Source organism: Paroedura picta, chromosome 12 (genome assembly GCF_049243985.1).
Source record: "Paroedura picta isolate Pp20150507F chromosome 12, Ppicta_v3.0, whole genome shotgun sequence".
Classification (NCBI taxonomy): Eukaryota; Metazoa; Chordata; class Lepidosauria; order Squamata; family Gekkonidae; genus Paroedura; species Paroedura picta.
Window position 1 is genome coordinate 35345452 of NC_135380.1, and position 13982 is coordinate 35359433.

Here is a 13982-nt window from a genome sequence, read left to right on the forward strand (position 1 = left end):
TCTCCAACTGTGGTCATCCTCCTTTAATTTCTCCAGATATTGACTAATACTTTCCCTGGCATGGGGTTGTGTCTGGTACGAAAAGGACTCTTGGCACCCCAGAAAGCTTGTTCTTCCATAAATGTGCAAGTGACATACAGGTATGTAACCATGACACTTCTTGGGCATTGTAAGAAGAAACTCGTCAATCCTGCTTTTATTTCTACAGCTAGCCCACAATGGTGCCTTGAGCATGAGCCAGAGTCTAAGACTGGGACTCTTTACTTCTTATTAAGCCATCAAAAGTCATCATCCTCCTGCTTCATGACAGCTCTTCAGAGGGAACGTAGAGAAGAAACAGCTGCCTACTTTATGAGCGAGTGTTCGAAGAAGGATGTAGAGTACGCCAATATTTTCAGTGCTGAAACAGAGGGCACTAGAGTACAATGAAAAGGCAGCAGCTGTACCGAAGGGCTGCTTGCCATGCACCGCACTACAGCTCTCACACCAAAACTCTTCTTCGGCATTTTTATACAGACCCTCACTTGAAGCAGAGGAAGGCCATGGCTGATTTGATAATTGGGCACCTGATCCTTGCCCCCAAAACGTTGGCCTTTTTCATAAGGCTTTAGTGCTTGAGAAAGATCTCTGTTCAATTGGGTAGATGTGTGGGAGGGAGAGGGGGTCAGATTTCAGCAATGAAAAGGGGTACATGGTTGCGGCATGCAGAAAGCTGCTCTGCCTCCACTTCCTATTTCACATACCTCCTTCAGAGGTTCTGGATGGTTGAGTAGTTGAGTTTTGCTGGGCTGCAAAATGTATGGGTTTTCATATGCAGGTGCAGACAGGTTGCAGGGATGAAAGGGTGCTGTTCTCACCTATGTGTTCTTTTTATTGTTAAATGGAGACATAACAATGGAAGGCACTTTGGAAATCATTCCTTTATTGCCTAACACATGCTCTCTAGCCAAGAGAACAGAAGGAACAGCTGGAATCAGCTGAGACAACCATGCAGTTCAATTCTAGATTCAATAAACAGAACAACAGAGCAGACAGGGTAAAGCCTGTTAAGGCAGGACTCAACTGTTTCTCCAGTGGAAGGACAACCTTTCAAAGATGCTTGGTCCAAAACCTTCAGATAGACAGTTGGACAACCAGCACTGCTTCAAATGGCTACATCAGGGGTAGTCAAACTGCAACCCTCCAGATGTCCATGGACTACAATTCCCATGAGCCCCTGCCAGCAAATGCTGACAGGGACTCATGGGAATTGTAGTCCATGGACATCTGGGGGGCACAGTTTGACTACCCCTGGGCTACAACATAGTGTTCTTCCACTATTCACTATAACAATTCATAACCTCCCCCATTCATCAAAACTCTCAGAAGCATTTAACAACCATGAGACAGACATCTTCTAAAAATTCAAGTCATTGACTATGTACCTCCTGCGGAAAAGGGACGTGGGGTATACTCTTTTTTCATGCAACCCCAAGAGAGAAGCGGGACTGGAGATCAATACTCAATCTGAAATAAACCAACAGATGTACAAAGCAGAAGCATGCCAGAATTAATACTCTTGAATAACTCGGTAGTGAAATTAAGATAGCAAAATGTGCATGTTCACCACTATTTAAACAACTTGATAATCAGGCCGGTTCTACATACAAATCTGGATGGCCCTCTGAAGAAACCATACAATGCCAAAGAAGTTATGGGTTCCTGGTGAATCTACAAAGAGTTAGCCGGAACCAATTCAGAAGCTGGAACATCTGGGAATATGAATAGATACTATAACAAAATGCCTATTTCTCACAGTCAAAAAAGCAAGAAAGATGAAGGAATTAGCAGCATTTATAATAAAGAGTAGATCCTCACCTTTAATGACCCTTACCTGTCTCATAGGACTCCTGATCTCATAGAATCATAGAGTTGGAAGGGGCCATAAAGGCCATCTAGTCCACCCCCTGCTCAACGCAGGATCAGCTCAAAGCATCCTAAAGCATCCAAGAAAAGTGTGTATCCAACCTTTGCTTGAAGACTGCCAGTGGGGGGGAACATAGGAACATCTCAAACATAGGTGCAGTACAATGGGGTAGATTCCAGTCTGGTCTTCTGCAGCAATTACTCAGACCCTTCCAAAATTGGATTGCAAGGAAACAAGATATTTATATCTGCATACCACTGTAGGAGAAATGCAGATTGGTGTGGTGGACAAAGATATACAATATCAAACAGGGCAAAGCTTATTGGATCACAAATGTGAAAGAGATTTTCTCAGATGTGTGCCTTTGTGGTTTAGGTGCCACACAGGGTGGGATCTCTAGCCCAGGGTCTGTGGAATCTCATAGTACTATCACTACCAGTCGGTCTGTTGGAGCTTTTCACTTAGCCTTTTCTTCAATGATCAGATAACCCATGACCATGTCCTGATATGTTCAGTATAACAGACAAACCGTATATAAAAAAGCAAGGAGGTTCCAAGCCAACAGCATTTCACAGATTAAAAAAACAGACTTCTGCTGTGGGCAGAGGAGAACCTACTCTCTATCTGGGTGGAAGATATACAAGGAACAGTGAATGTGCTGGCAGATTTGCTTAGCCTTCAGGTGATCCAAAAGGGAGAATGGTCTCTAAAGAAGGATCTATTCAACTGGATTTCCAGTTGCTTCAGTCTTCCAATGGTGGATCTGTTTTGCATAATTTATGAATCATCAAACAGACTGAGTAGGATTGCACTGTGAAGGTCATGGTTTCCCAACCTAATTATCTCAAAGAGTAATTAATCTCTTTGCTACTCCCCCATTGCTTGAGCCCTTCAGAGGAAGAATGAAATTACAATGTGATATGTTTATTTATTTCATCTTTATCCCCAGTGGGGACCCCAAATTCTCTCCTCTGTTCTATCCTCACAACAACCCTGTGGAGGGAGGGAGGGAGGCTGAGTGTATGTGACCAAGGCTGACCAGCAAGCTTCCATATTGGAGTTGGGATTTCAGTTTGGGTCATCCAGATTGTAGTCTGACGCTAAACCACACTGACTCTTGGTATCTTTGTCTTCTGTTTTTTAATTATAAAATTAACCATTAACTCTGTGGACTCATGATCCTTAGTTGTCAATGTGTCTGTCAATCAATCAATCAATCAATCAATCAATGTGTCGGTCTTGAATCCCATCTCCTAGATCAAAGCCTTCATCATTTTCCAGGCCTTCATCACCCTCCTCTGACTCATTTCCCATCAGTCAATAGCTTCCTTCAAGTATAGCTGTGAAAACAGAACATGAAGCAAATAAAGGAGGTAAGAATCAAACTATTTGTATCAAAACATTATTTGTATTTGTTTGCTGAATCTAACCGTAACCACTAGGCATTAGGCAACAATGGTTATACTCCATTAACCACAAAGAGTCAATAAAGTCAAGTAGCATAAAGTTAAAAGCTGGCGGCATTTCACAGTCAGTCTTCATTAGAAGCTTTGGAAATGTGATTACTGGGTTTCATTCTTTATAGTTTCCTGAGCAAGATTAATGTCCCTTTTTAAGCCTGTTTGTCACTGTAAGGTTATAACTCAGCATTTGCTTTCATTGGTTTGAGAACTCATGCTTGTTGATCTAAGTCACTTTTGCCTCAGCACAGCAAAGCGCTCTTCTAAGTGACTTGTATGAAATTATGGCTTTTGCAAGTTAGTTATCGGCATCCCTCAATGAGATGTGCAAATCATTCCATATTCCTTAATACTTTGTTCTTGGGAACATAATCAAAGCAAGGAAGGCTCTTGGAGCTACATTATGCATGTCTTACCCAGTCTCCTCGTTTCTTTTATACTAAAGGCAATCATGGAGGAGGGGGGGTCTCTTTAACCCTTCCACTTGGTATAGTTATTAAGAGTGGGGGTCTCTAATATAGAAAGCCAGGTTTGATTCCTCACTCCTCCTCTATGTGCAGCCAGCTGGGTGACCTTGGGCTTGTCAAAGTCCTGTCTGAGCTCACAGAGCAGTTCTGTTAGAATTCTCTCAGTCCCACCTACCTCACAGGTTGCCTCTTGTGGACCGTTTATGCACTGGGAACTTCACTGCCCCAGCTTCCATGCAGGAACACAAATTGGGGGTGGATGAGGTGCACTGGGCCAAATGCTCCCCCATGTGGGTGCAGGAAGAGGTGGGGCAACCTGCCACGACTAAAACTTGAGCCTGCAGCCTGGCATGAAACCTCCAGTGCATAAACGGTCTTGGGGAGACAAAGGGAAGGGGATTGTATGCTGCTTTGAGACTCCTTCAGGTACTGAAAAGTGCCTTATAAAAACCAATTCTCTTCCTCCTCCAGTAGTAGTTATCCCCAGAGCTATTACTGTCTGATGCAAGAGGGGGGCAAGACTAGCATAATACATCTCTTTCTAGCCATTCCGTGGCCAGTTTGTTATCTTTGCTGTGTCCCCCATTTCTTCCATATATGGCATATATGGGATATGCGGCATATATGAGATTCCCATACTGTCTGTATACACATTTGCTTAGCATCAGGAAGGTTGCTATATCATGTGCCTTCCAGCTATCTATGGGAACACTCCATGCAGTAATTTCCAGCACTTCCAGGGCAGATGGAGAGTTAAAGCACCTCTCCTCCTGCAGTGCCGCAACCCTGAATAATCTTCACTGCTTTTTCCTTCACCCCCTTAGCTGTTTTTTGCTGCTAACGGAAATGTCAAAAGAGACGGTCAGCCCTGCACGCACAAACGTGAGCAGTACAAAGATACTTCCGCTTCATGTTTTGAACTCTGGTGCAAAAAATATTATTTGCAGCAGTACCAACTGTGCATATTTACATGTCTGCTGTCTCTTTTTGCAATAACTATGCAGGTGGCTGTGCCCTGATCCTTCTGATAGTTTATGGAGAGGTGGGCGGGGGGGGGGGAGAGGGGAGTCTGGCTATTTACATGCATGCATGCCATTGAGAATTGTGCTTATGACAAATTCTTTATACATTTGTCCTCTGCCTGCTCTTTTCAGTAAAAGAAGCACCAAATTTGCTGCTGTTCAAGATGGATTTAACAGATTTTCAGCTGGATATTTCATTTGCATAGGGTTCACATTATAGGCAGATATGCCCAAGATCAGTGCTTGGGCATCAGTCTCATGGTACTTTAGGCATCCTACTTTTTCATCCTCAATATGTAAGTGCCTGAATTGTTATATGAATTGCCTGGGTCGGGATCAACTGCTTCTTTGAAGGAAGATGTCTGTATTTGTGGCAACAGTGCATCTGTTGATCAATAAACTGACCATCTAGAAAGGCTCTGGATAACCACAGCCAGCTCATTGCTCCCACATGTAGGTAAGGAAGTGCCTGTTCCAAGGTAAAATTTGTGACTGGCACTTCCAGAAGCACAATATTTCAATGGCACCTTCAACTTGACAGTGGTTACATGCAGAGTAATAGCCTAAGCATAGTGTTGTCTACGTTCTTTCTACAAATAATGTGAATTAGATTCTGCCACAGGGCTCAAATTTGCTCTATTGCAGATCTATCACTCTGTTGGATTGTAGTTGTTCAGCCTCATACTCTTCCCTGCTAATGCTACTGTCATAGCTACAGTCCAGAGTTGAAAAGAAGACTGTATTCTCTTTAGTCCCTTAGTTATTACAATTTTTATTTAATTCTGCTCTTTTATTTCCTTACCACTCATACTCCAGTTTTGGTTTTTATCCCAGTGTTGAATATATTTTCCCCCACCATGTCTTAAAGTTATTAAACTGTCATCCTAGATTTATTTATATTATGATGATTCTCAACATGCACACACAAAAATAAGTCCTGCTCCCTAGTAAGAGCCCACAGGATTGCTGTCTCATTTGCTTTATTCCCATACACTTGTAGAGAACAATGTTAGAGAGGGGCAATCTCTGTCGTGCAATGGGTATTTGACCTGGGGCACAGTTTGCTAATTGTGACCCAGGTCAAATACCCATTGCACAAAATGCTCTATTTAAAATGATTGATGGATACTGTATTATCATAATTAGGATCAAAACTATTCTGGATGGCCACCATTGCTAAATATCATGCTAAATTTGGGCTAGCATGATCAGAGTTCAGATTTCTGCTTAGATATGTAACTTGCTACCTGGCCTTGACTAAATCTCTCTCTCAGTCTAACAAACCTCAGAGTTGCCAAGGTATTTTTTTTAAATAGAAGAAAATACCCAAAATATATGGAGTGCTGGTAATTAGTAATAAGAATGGAAATTAAATTAAACTAGGGTTGGATAGACTAACTTTCAAGACTATGTAATAGTAGGCATTGGTTTACGGTTTATTTTTTATCAGATGATGAGTGAGATATAACTCCTAAGGATTATCCAACAAACTGAAGTTGGCAATTTAATTGATTATGGATTTCAGGACCTTTCTACCTTCTGAAAGTTTCTTAAAGGGTTGGCAAAAAGTGACCTCACACCACTGCTAGAAAGAGGGAGCCAAATGCATCATACACTTGGAAAAGTATGTGTCTCCCCAAGTAACTTTGGGATTGTAGCTCTTTAAACAGGTTGCTTTTTAGGGCAGGGGTAGCCAACCTGTGGTCCTCCAGATGTTCATGGACTACAATTCCCATGAGCCCCTGCCAGCAAATAGTCAGGGGCTCATGGGGATTGTAGTCCATGAACATCTGGAGGACCACAGGTTGACTACCCCTGCTCTAGGGTATCACCATAAACTAATGAGTGGCTTAACTTTCAGTTTGGCAGGGAGAAGTGAGAACCAGTGGAGCCAGGAGCCAAAGGATTAGAAGGGATCCGAGTGGCACCTTTTGTTCTCCACAGAATGGAGGAGGTGGCAGCTGTGTTGCCACTGCTTCTGTCGAGCTCTGAAAGTTAAGAGATTTAATTCAGTGCTGTTCAAGCATGTTCCAAGCTGCTTGGCAGGTGAAGAATGTCTGCCCTAAGGTTAGATGCTTGTTTAATGAATTTGTTTAGAGTGCTGGCAATTAGCCATTGAATGGTAGGCGAAAATAATTTAAAAATGTAGATGTGCCCAAAAGACAATACGCTGTATGCTGAAAAACAATAATCTCTGTACGGAGGTTAATGACTAATCTTAAAACATGAACCAGAAGCAAATAACAATAACCTCAGAACAAGCCAATCTTCATGTTGTAGACTTAAAATCATTTAAACCTGTAAAAACGTAATTACCATGTATCAGATGAAAACGTCCCTTTTCCGAAGGAGAGAACAGAACGATTTCCGCCTTCTCTCATTTGTAGCAATAGAATCTGGAAAGCTTCTTAGCACCCTACTATTACTGATGGAACAGAGGAATTTAAGATAAATATGGAGTTATTGTGGTGAATTCCATCTATAGGTTTAGGAAGCACCAGCATAAGCTTTAAAAATTAAAGAACCTGTTTTGTCTGTGTTCTTAAAATGCAGACAATCAATTAATTAACTCACAAACTTCTTTCTAGGCATATAGGTGTTTTGTGGTTCAGGTCTCCATAGGAGCCTATTATAGAGAGAAGGAAGCTAGTTTTTCTCCTTCCTTCTAACCATATGGGGGAAACTGCGATATCACAATGGATTCTGTTTCTGCTCAGAAGTGCTTTTTTCCCATTACATTGGCTTTTATATTTATAAAGAGACATGTATAGCCACAGCTGGGAGAAGATGTTGCTAAATAAGGAGTTAAAAGTCGTGTCATAGGATTAGCTTGACAACAAGTGACTTTATTAATATTTACACTGTTGTTTGCATAAAGGCTTACTTGCTTAATTATTAAGCTGTATGTTCCACATCCAAGAATAAAAATGTCCTACCTTTATAGCCAGCTCTCAGACCCATTCCACAGATGGACAGAGGGCAATCTGCTTGCATGCTTTACTTGTGAGCTCCCTCAAGTGTGGCCACTGTATGAGAGGTTGGCCTAGAATACTCTTGGGCTGGGTCAATTGTCTTTGGAGGCTGGCTGTTGCTCAATTGGCTGGCTTAGGCTGAGGAGATTTCCCAAATGAAGAGGCAACTAGAGGCTCTTTATTTCCCTTGTGATTTAAGAAGAAGAAGAGTTGGTTCATATATACTGCTTTTCTCTACCTGAAGGAGTCTCAAAGTGGCTTACAGTTGCCTTCCCTTTCCTCTCCCCACAACAGACACCCTGTGAGGTAGGGGAGGCTGAGAGAGCCCTGATATTACTGAAGAAGACGAGTTGATTCTTATATGCTACTTTCCTCTACCCGAAGGAGTCTCAAAGCGGCTTACAATCACCTTCCCTTTCTTCTCCCCACAACAGACAACCTGTGAGGCGGGTGAGGCTGAGAGAGCCCTGAGATTACTGCTCGGTCAGAATAGCTTTATCAGTGCTATGGCAAGCCCAAGGCCACCCTGCTGGTTGCATGTGGGGGAGCAGGGAATCAAACCTACCATGCTCCTAACTACTACACTAAGCTGGCTCTCTTAAAAGGTATTTGTTAATCCATCCCTGCTGAATGATTCAGTGTCATTGCCATATGTGAAACAGGACTATGTGAAACAGCCGGAACTTTCCTGTTCAATGGATACCTTTAACAGGTTCCAGCAGGAGTTAAATGGTAGCTTAGTGTTCAGAGGCTGTGGGCCTTCAGTAACAGTTGTTGGGATGGAATCAATATTATGAGAAGACTATTGCCTTGTTGGCTGCCCTGAGAAACAGGATGAAGCCTGGTTTGATCCAGCAGGACTCTCTAGCTAGACTCTCAAAGGAGTGTATGATGGATACTTCAAGTTAAAAGACTTTCAAATGATAAACAAGGAAAGCGAGTCCAGCATTGGAAGCATTCTGCTTTTCAAAATCTTGAAGGTGGCATGAGCAGCTGTCTAGGGACCCCCTCCTAACACTTCTCCCCATCCTCTGTTCTTGTCCGAATAGCACAGCTGGCATAACTTCTGCCTTGGCAACTATGGATAGAAGACAATAGATGTTGATTTTAGTTGCAGTATTGCAGTCCTAGACCAGTGGTTCTCAACCTTCCTAATGCTGTGACCCTTTAACAGTTCCTCATGTTGTGGTGACTCCCAACCATCAAATTATGCAAGGGTTCTTTCACAGAAATTAAACCAAAACTGACCAATGGCGTGAAGATCCATTGTTCATGATTGTATATAAATTGTTTTTTCCCCCGGGGTTTCTCAGTTCAGTTCTGCCTCTTGTCCCACCATGCCAATCTCACTCTTTTCCGCTGCTCCAGACAGACGAACGCTCTATCTTGATCCACCCAGACCAAGCTGCTGACCTGATGCGACCCCTGTGAAAGGGTCTTTCGACCCCCAAAGGGGTCCTGACCCCCAGGTTGAGAACCACTGCTCTAGACCTTTGTCTTCCCAAGGTTTCTTGGAAAGAAATGACCTTATACCACTTGCTAGAAAGAGGTGCCCAATGCATCATACTCTTGGGAAAGGGTGTGTCTCCTTCCAGCCTCAAGTAACTGGCCCAACGCGGTTGTGACCCTTCAACAGGTTGCTGGCTGGGGTCACCTTAAAGCGCACAACGGAATCTTGTGCCCTTTGAGTCAGCCAAGTGCCCTTCTTATACTTCGGGCAACACGAGCTAAAGAGCACCGCCTTGAGCGCAACACCCTCCCCCCTCAGAGTCCCCTTTCCCCGCGAACTTTAATGTCACCTGTCGGGGGGGGGGAGGAGCCAGCCCTCCCCGCGCCACGTCTGTGATCACCTTCTCCGGGGCCAGCCTTTCTGTCCTCCCCGGGCTCCAGATGCCTAGCAGCCAGCTCCGCGCGTCACCTGCCAGGCGTCGTCGAGGCCTCGCTTCTCACGCCCGGAGCCGCCCCTCTCTCTCTCTGCTCCGTTCGCGAAGGGGCGGGTCTTTCCCCCTCCGTTATAGACGTGGGGCTGGGTTGAGGAACCTTGCGGGGCTGGGTGGAGCAGGCGGCGGCGATTGGCTGCGCCAACGTCAGCTGGTCCTGCTCTTTTTGGAAGGGGCGAGGTTCACAAACCGGTTGCTCTTCACGCTTCCATTTCGCTTTCTCCCAGGCAGGGCTTCGGGGAGGAGCGGCAGCGAGAAGGAGCGGCCCGAGGAGGCAGGAGGCAGGGGGCATCGGCGGCCCCTCTCGTCCTCGCCCCGCCCCGTCTCGTCTCGTCTCGCAAGAAGCCCCCCCAGGAACTGCCTGCCTGCCTGGCTCTTCTCCCCTTCCGCGCCCGGGCTGGTTTCAGGGGCCGGCCGGGCTGTGGCTGGACCATGGCGAGGCGCTGGAAAGAAGGGACCTTCGTGGGAAGTTGAGCCAGCTCTTGCCCCGCTGAGCCTCGCCGCGCTCGCTTGACAGGTCGCCGCCGAGCCTCGCCCTTGCGTGGCGGCGGCTCCTTCGTTTTCTCCCCCTCCTCCTCCTCCTGTCGCCCTCCTGCCTTGAAGGTCCAGGCGCCGCCAGAGCCGCAGCCAGCCCTCGCCAGAATCGCAGCAGCAGCGGCAGCAGCGGCAGCGAGAGCAGAGAGCAGCAGCAGCAGCAGCCGCCCAGCTTCCCTCCCTCCCTGGTGCTGGGATGCGTCTTCCTCTCCTCGGCTCGGCTGCCAGCTTGGAGTGCGACGCCGCGCTTGGAGCACCATGGCTCGCTTCGGAGACGACCTGCCCAGCCGCTATGGAGGTGGAGGGCCGGCGGGCGGCGGCGGCGGCGGCGGCGGCGGAGGTAGCGGCGCCGGGGGCCGCGGCGGCAGCCGCCAAGGGCCGCCGGGGCCGCCCGGCCCGAGAGCGCCCGTGTACAAGCAGTCGATGGCCCAGCGGGCCAGGACCATGGCCCTTTACAACCCCATCCCGGTCAAGCAGAACTGCCTCACCGTCAACCGCTCCCTCTTCATCTTCAGCGAGGACAACGTGATACGCAAATACGCCAAGCGGATCACGGAGTGGCCATATCCTTGCGGGCTGGGGAGGGCACCGGCGCCCCGGGGGAGGGCGGCTCGTCGGAATGGTGCAGCGGGCTCGGGGGCGCGAGCGGGCGAGCCAGCGTAGGGCTCGTGGGGGGCTCCGGGCGGCGGCGGGCGCCTTGGGCGTCGGAACTGGGTGTGACCGGCGCTGGGGCCAGGGCCGGCCGGCGACGCGTCGCCTCACCTCGCCTCCGAGCTGTTGCAGGCCGAGGCTCCTGAGCGCGCGGGAGGAGAGGGCAGTTTGAAAAGCGCTGCTTCTGCCACGTCCTGCTTGTTTTTCTTGGGATCTCCTTCCCTGGGGTGTGGAGGGCGGCGGACTGTCGTCCAGGGGCCAGGGGAGCCCGGAGAGGTGCCCTGGCTCTGATAGGAGCCGTGGCTCTGATAGGAGGGATTCTCCCGTCTTCTCTGGAGTATTTCCCTCCCTCGGGAGGAGCAGCGAGGGAACTGTCTCCTTCCCTTGGAACACAAGGTGTGTGGCTCATCCTTGCCCTTTCCAAAGCAGTGCGTGTGAGAGAGAAATCCCGGGGCTGGCTTCCCTGCGGAGCTCTTTGTACAGTGGATTCTTCCCCCCTCATGCTGGTGCCACTTGCCTTTCTGCACTAGAGCCTCAAGTTGTCCTCCCCCATTAGCAACTCAGGATTTTGCCTGTTTGTGGCAGTTTCCCCTGAAATCTTCTCTCAAAGAAACTCCATCTCCATTGGGGACAGTATAATGGCAAGAGTCTTGCGTTGCTCTTGTATAGCAGTAGGGTGCCAACCAGTTTGGTTCAGTGAAATTTGGATTTCCTTCTGCACTTTTGGCGAGGGTTTTATATGGCAGTACAGCCATGCTGTGGGTTCCTGCATGTTCTCATTCATTTCTGCTTGTTCATTCCATTCATCAGGCCTCTGTAACATCAGGACACCCTATGCAGAGTTGGCGTAGCCCTTAGTTCTGATAGTTTAGACAGGTTGTGAGATATTTTGGCTTGGGCTGGTGGATGCCCGTCAATGGATGCTGGGTTTTGGCCCCTTTCCAGCAACTATTCGGCTTCAACATCTTTCTTTTTTGACAATATTGCACATTTCTGTAGATGCCACCAAGGCTGACAGGAGTGGGGGCTGTGCTCTTCCAAAATCAAGTGTGAAGTGTAGGAAGAGTTATATAGCTGTGTATGCCTTTCAGAACATGATCAAAATATATAGAGAAGGTGTAATCCTCTCCCAGCGTCTTATATGTGGGTGTTGTCCGTGTCTATTTGAACTGGTTAAGGTCAGTTCTAAGCGTTTGCTGTCATGACAGAGTCTCTTGGCTCTCTTTTGCCTAGCAGCATCAGTCTGTGGGGTGGGAAAGAGAGAGCTTCATCAGTACAGGAGAGGGTGTATCCCACAATTGTGCTTGTACCCGAAGAGGCTTCATGCTTCTGGTATGGACTGGCTATATCAGAAACCAGTGTCATAACTACTAGGTGTTGTAGCAGTGTAGACATGGACTTATCAAAATCTTTGTTTCAGTAAAGGAGCAGGGGGCACATGGTTAACTACTCTCTGGAAGACTTCCTCCCATGTACTGTTGAGTGCAGCATCCTTTGAACAGAAGGAGCAAATGAAGACCCAATGTGCTTAGGGTTAGGTTGCTAAGGAGTCTCTCATTCTCTGGGTCTGTAAGAATAACTGTATAGTAGCTGATGATCTGTACCAGTGCCAGGAATACGCTGCACAGAGCATCCCCGGGGGTGGGGGTAGGGGAGCTCTGTTTTCTTTTTATCTGAAGCCACAGAGTTAATAATCCTCACAGAACAGCAACCAGCCCTGCTCTTAGCAACACTGCAAGCAACTCCCCTTCCATCCTCCTCAGCTGATGATGTGTGTTTGAGGGTTGTGCGGGGAATGCAGTGATAGGGCAAACAGAATCAATTGAGAGCTGCATTAGCATGATCAAGTGCATAGGAAGGAGAAGCCATCTGTATCTGGGTGTTTAAAGACTGCCGCAGATAAGCCAGGGAGCAAAGACCTTGTGGCAATTAAAGCGTTGCCCTTAGGAGAGCAAACCTTTTTGCTGTGTCGGTGGGCAAAGCTCTGATCGCAAAGTTCAGAATCTGTTCAGTCGTGCTCTCTTTGAAAGACGTGCTCCGTTTGGGGTAAGTGAGGGGAAGTTCCTGGGTAGAGATCTCTGTGTGCGCTAGCAAGTCCATGTGCCTGTGGGGGTTGCTGGTGCAATATTTAAATCAAACGCTGCCTGGTGCCCAGGGGAGCTCTCCATGGTTCTGAAACACTTCGCTGCCATCTGGGCCTCAGCCTTGGAGTTAGGCAGGGATCCAGGAACGTACATGCTGCAGAAAATGAAAGATAAAGGCCACGTTACATGAAATTACATCTTTTCCCCGTGGAAAGCAAAGCTAGGAAGCTCTGGTGATTTCACTGCACATGGTGGCTTAGTGCACTGGCTTAGCATAGTGGCAAAGAGCATGAGCAATAAACTGGGAAATGCCCATTTTATATCAGAGGATTCCATTGTGTTGCCTTCTCAGCAAGCCACTGAGAGAGAGAGAGATTTTTATACCCTGCTTTTCACTACCCAAATGAGTCCCAAAGTACCATATAAACATCTTTCCCTTCATCTTCCCATAACAAATATCCTATGAGGTAGCTAGAGCAGAGAGAGCTGTACGAGAACGGTTCTAAGAGAATTGTGACTGGCCCAAGATGACCCAGCTGGCAGCATGTGGAGGACTGGGGAATCAAACTCGGTTCTCCAGATTAGAGTTTACTGCTCTTTAAGCACTACACTACGCTGCTTCTCATCTACTTAAGCTGTATGCTCCATCAATACGTCATAGTGTATCTACAAATGGTGATATTCTGAGCCTTTGGAGAAAACTTTAGATAAATACTAAGTATTGTTGGGCATTCTAATGATTGCTTGAATTGGAATTTGGGTTCGTCTGGATTTTCAGCTTTTGTGTGCGTTTAACAAGCTGTTAACTGATCAGTTTCTTGTTCCTTATAACAACCATCCTATGAGGTTGGCTGTTTATCACAATTTCACAGGTAGGGGAATTCAGGCCAAGAGAGTAAATTGGGAAATTACACACAATCAGCAACAATTGAACATGACAGTGTAT

General features: G+C 46.8%; 1 protein-coding gene and 1 long non-coding RNA gene across 11 annotated transcripts in view; one reads left to right on the forward strand and one right to left on the reverse strand.

Moving 5' to 3' along the window:
* Positions 1 to 835: 835 nt before the first annotated feature.
* Positions 836 to 9949, reverse strand: LOC143821955 (uncharacterized). Its single transcript, XR_013225992.1, has 4 exons — positions 9627 to 9949; positions 7792 to 8013; positions 7172 to 7280; positions 836 to 3246 (listed from the first exon to the last, which is right to left on the reverse strand). It is a non-coding gene; the product is annotated as an uncharacterized LOC143821955 (long non-coding RNA).
* A 25-nt stretch (positions 9950 to 9974) lies between these two features.
* The window catches only part of CACNA1B (calcium voltage-gated channel subunit alpha1 B), a 388158-nt gene continuing 384150 nt past the window's right edge, over positions 9975 to 13982 (forward strand). For 5 of the 10 annotated variants that reach the window (XM_077306487.1, XM_077306486.1, XM_077306491.1 and 2 more), the window contains exon 1: positions 9979 to 10863. In XM_077306487.1, the coding sequence (XP_077162602.1) occupies positions 10560 to 10863 (304 nt within the window). In that variant the 5' untranslated portion in view covers positions 9979 to 10559. Of the gene's footprint in view, positions 10864 to 13982 lie in introns of all 10 variants that reach the window. The other 5 variants (XM_077306492.1, XM_077306494.1, XR_013225991.1 and 2 more) reach the window with 4 other exon arrangements.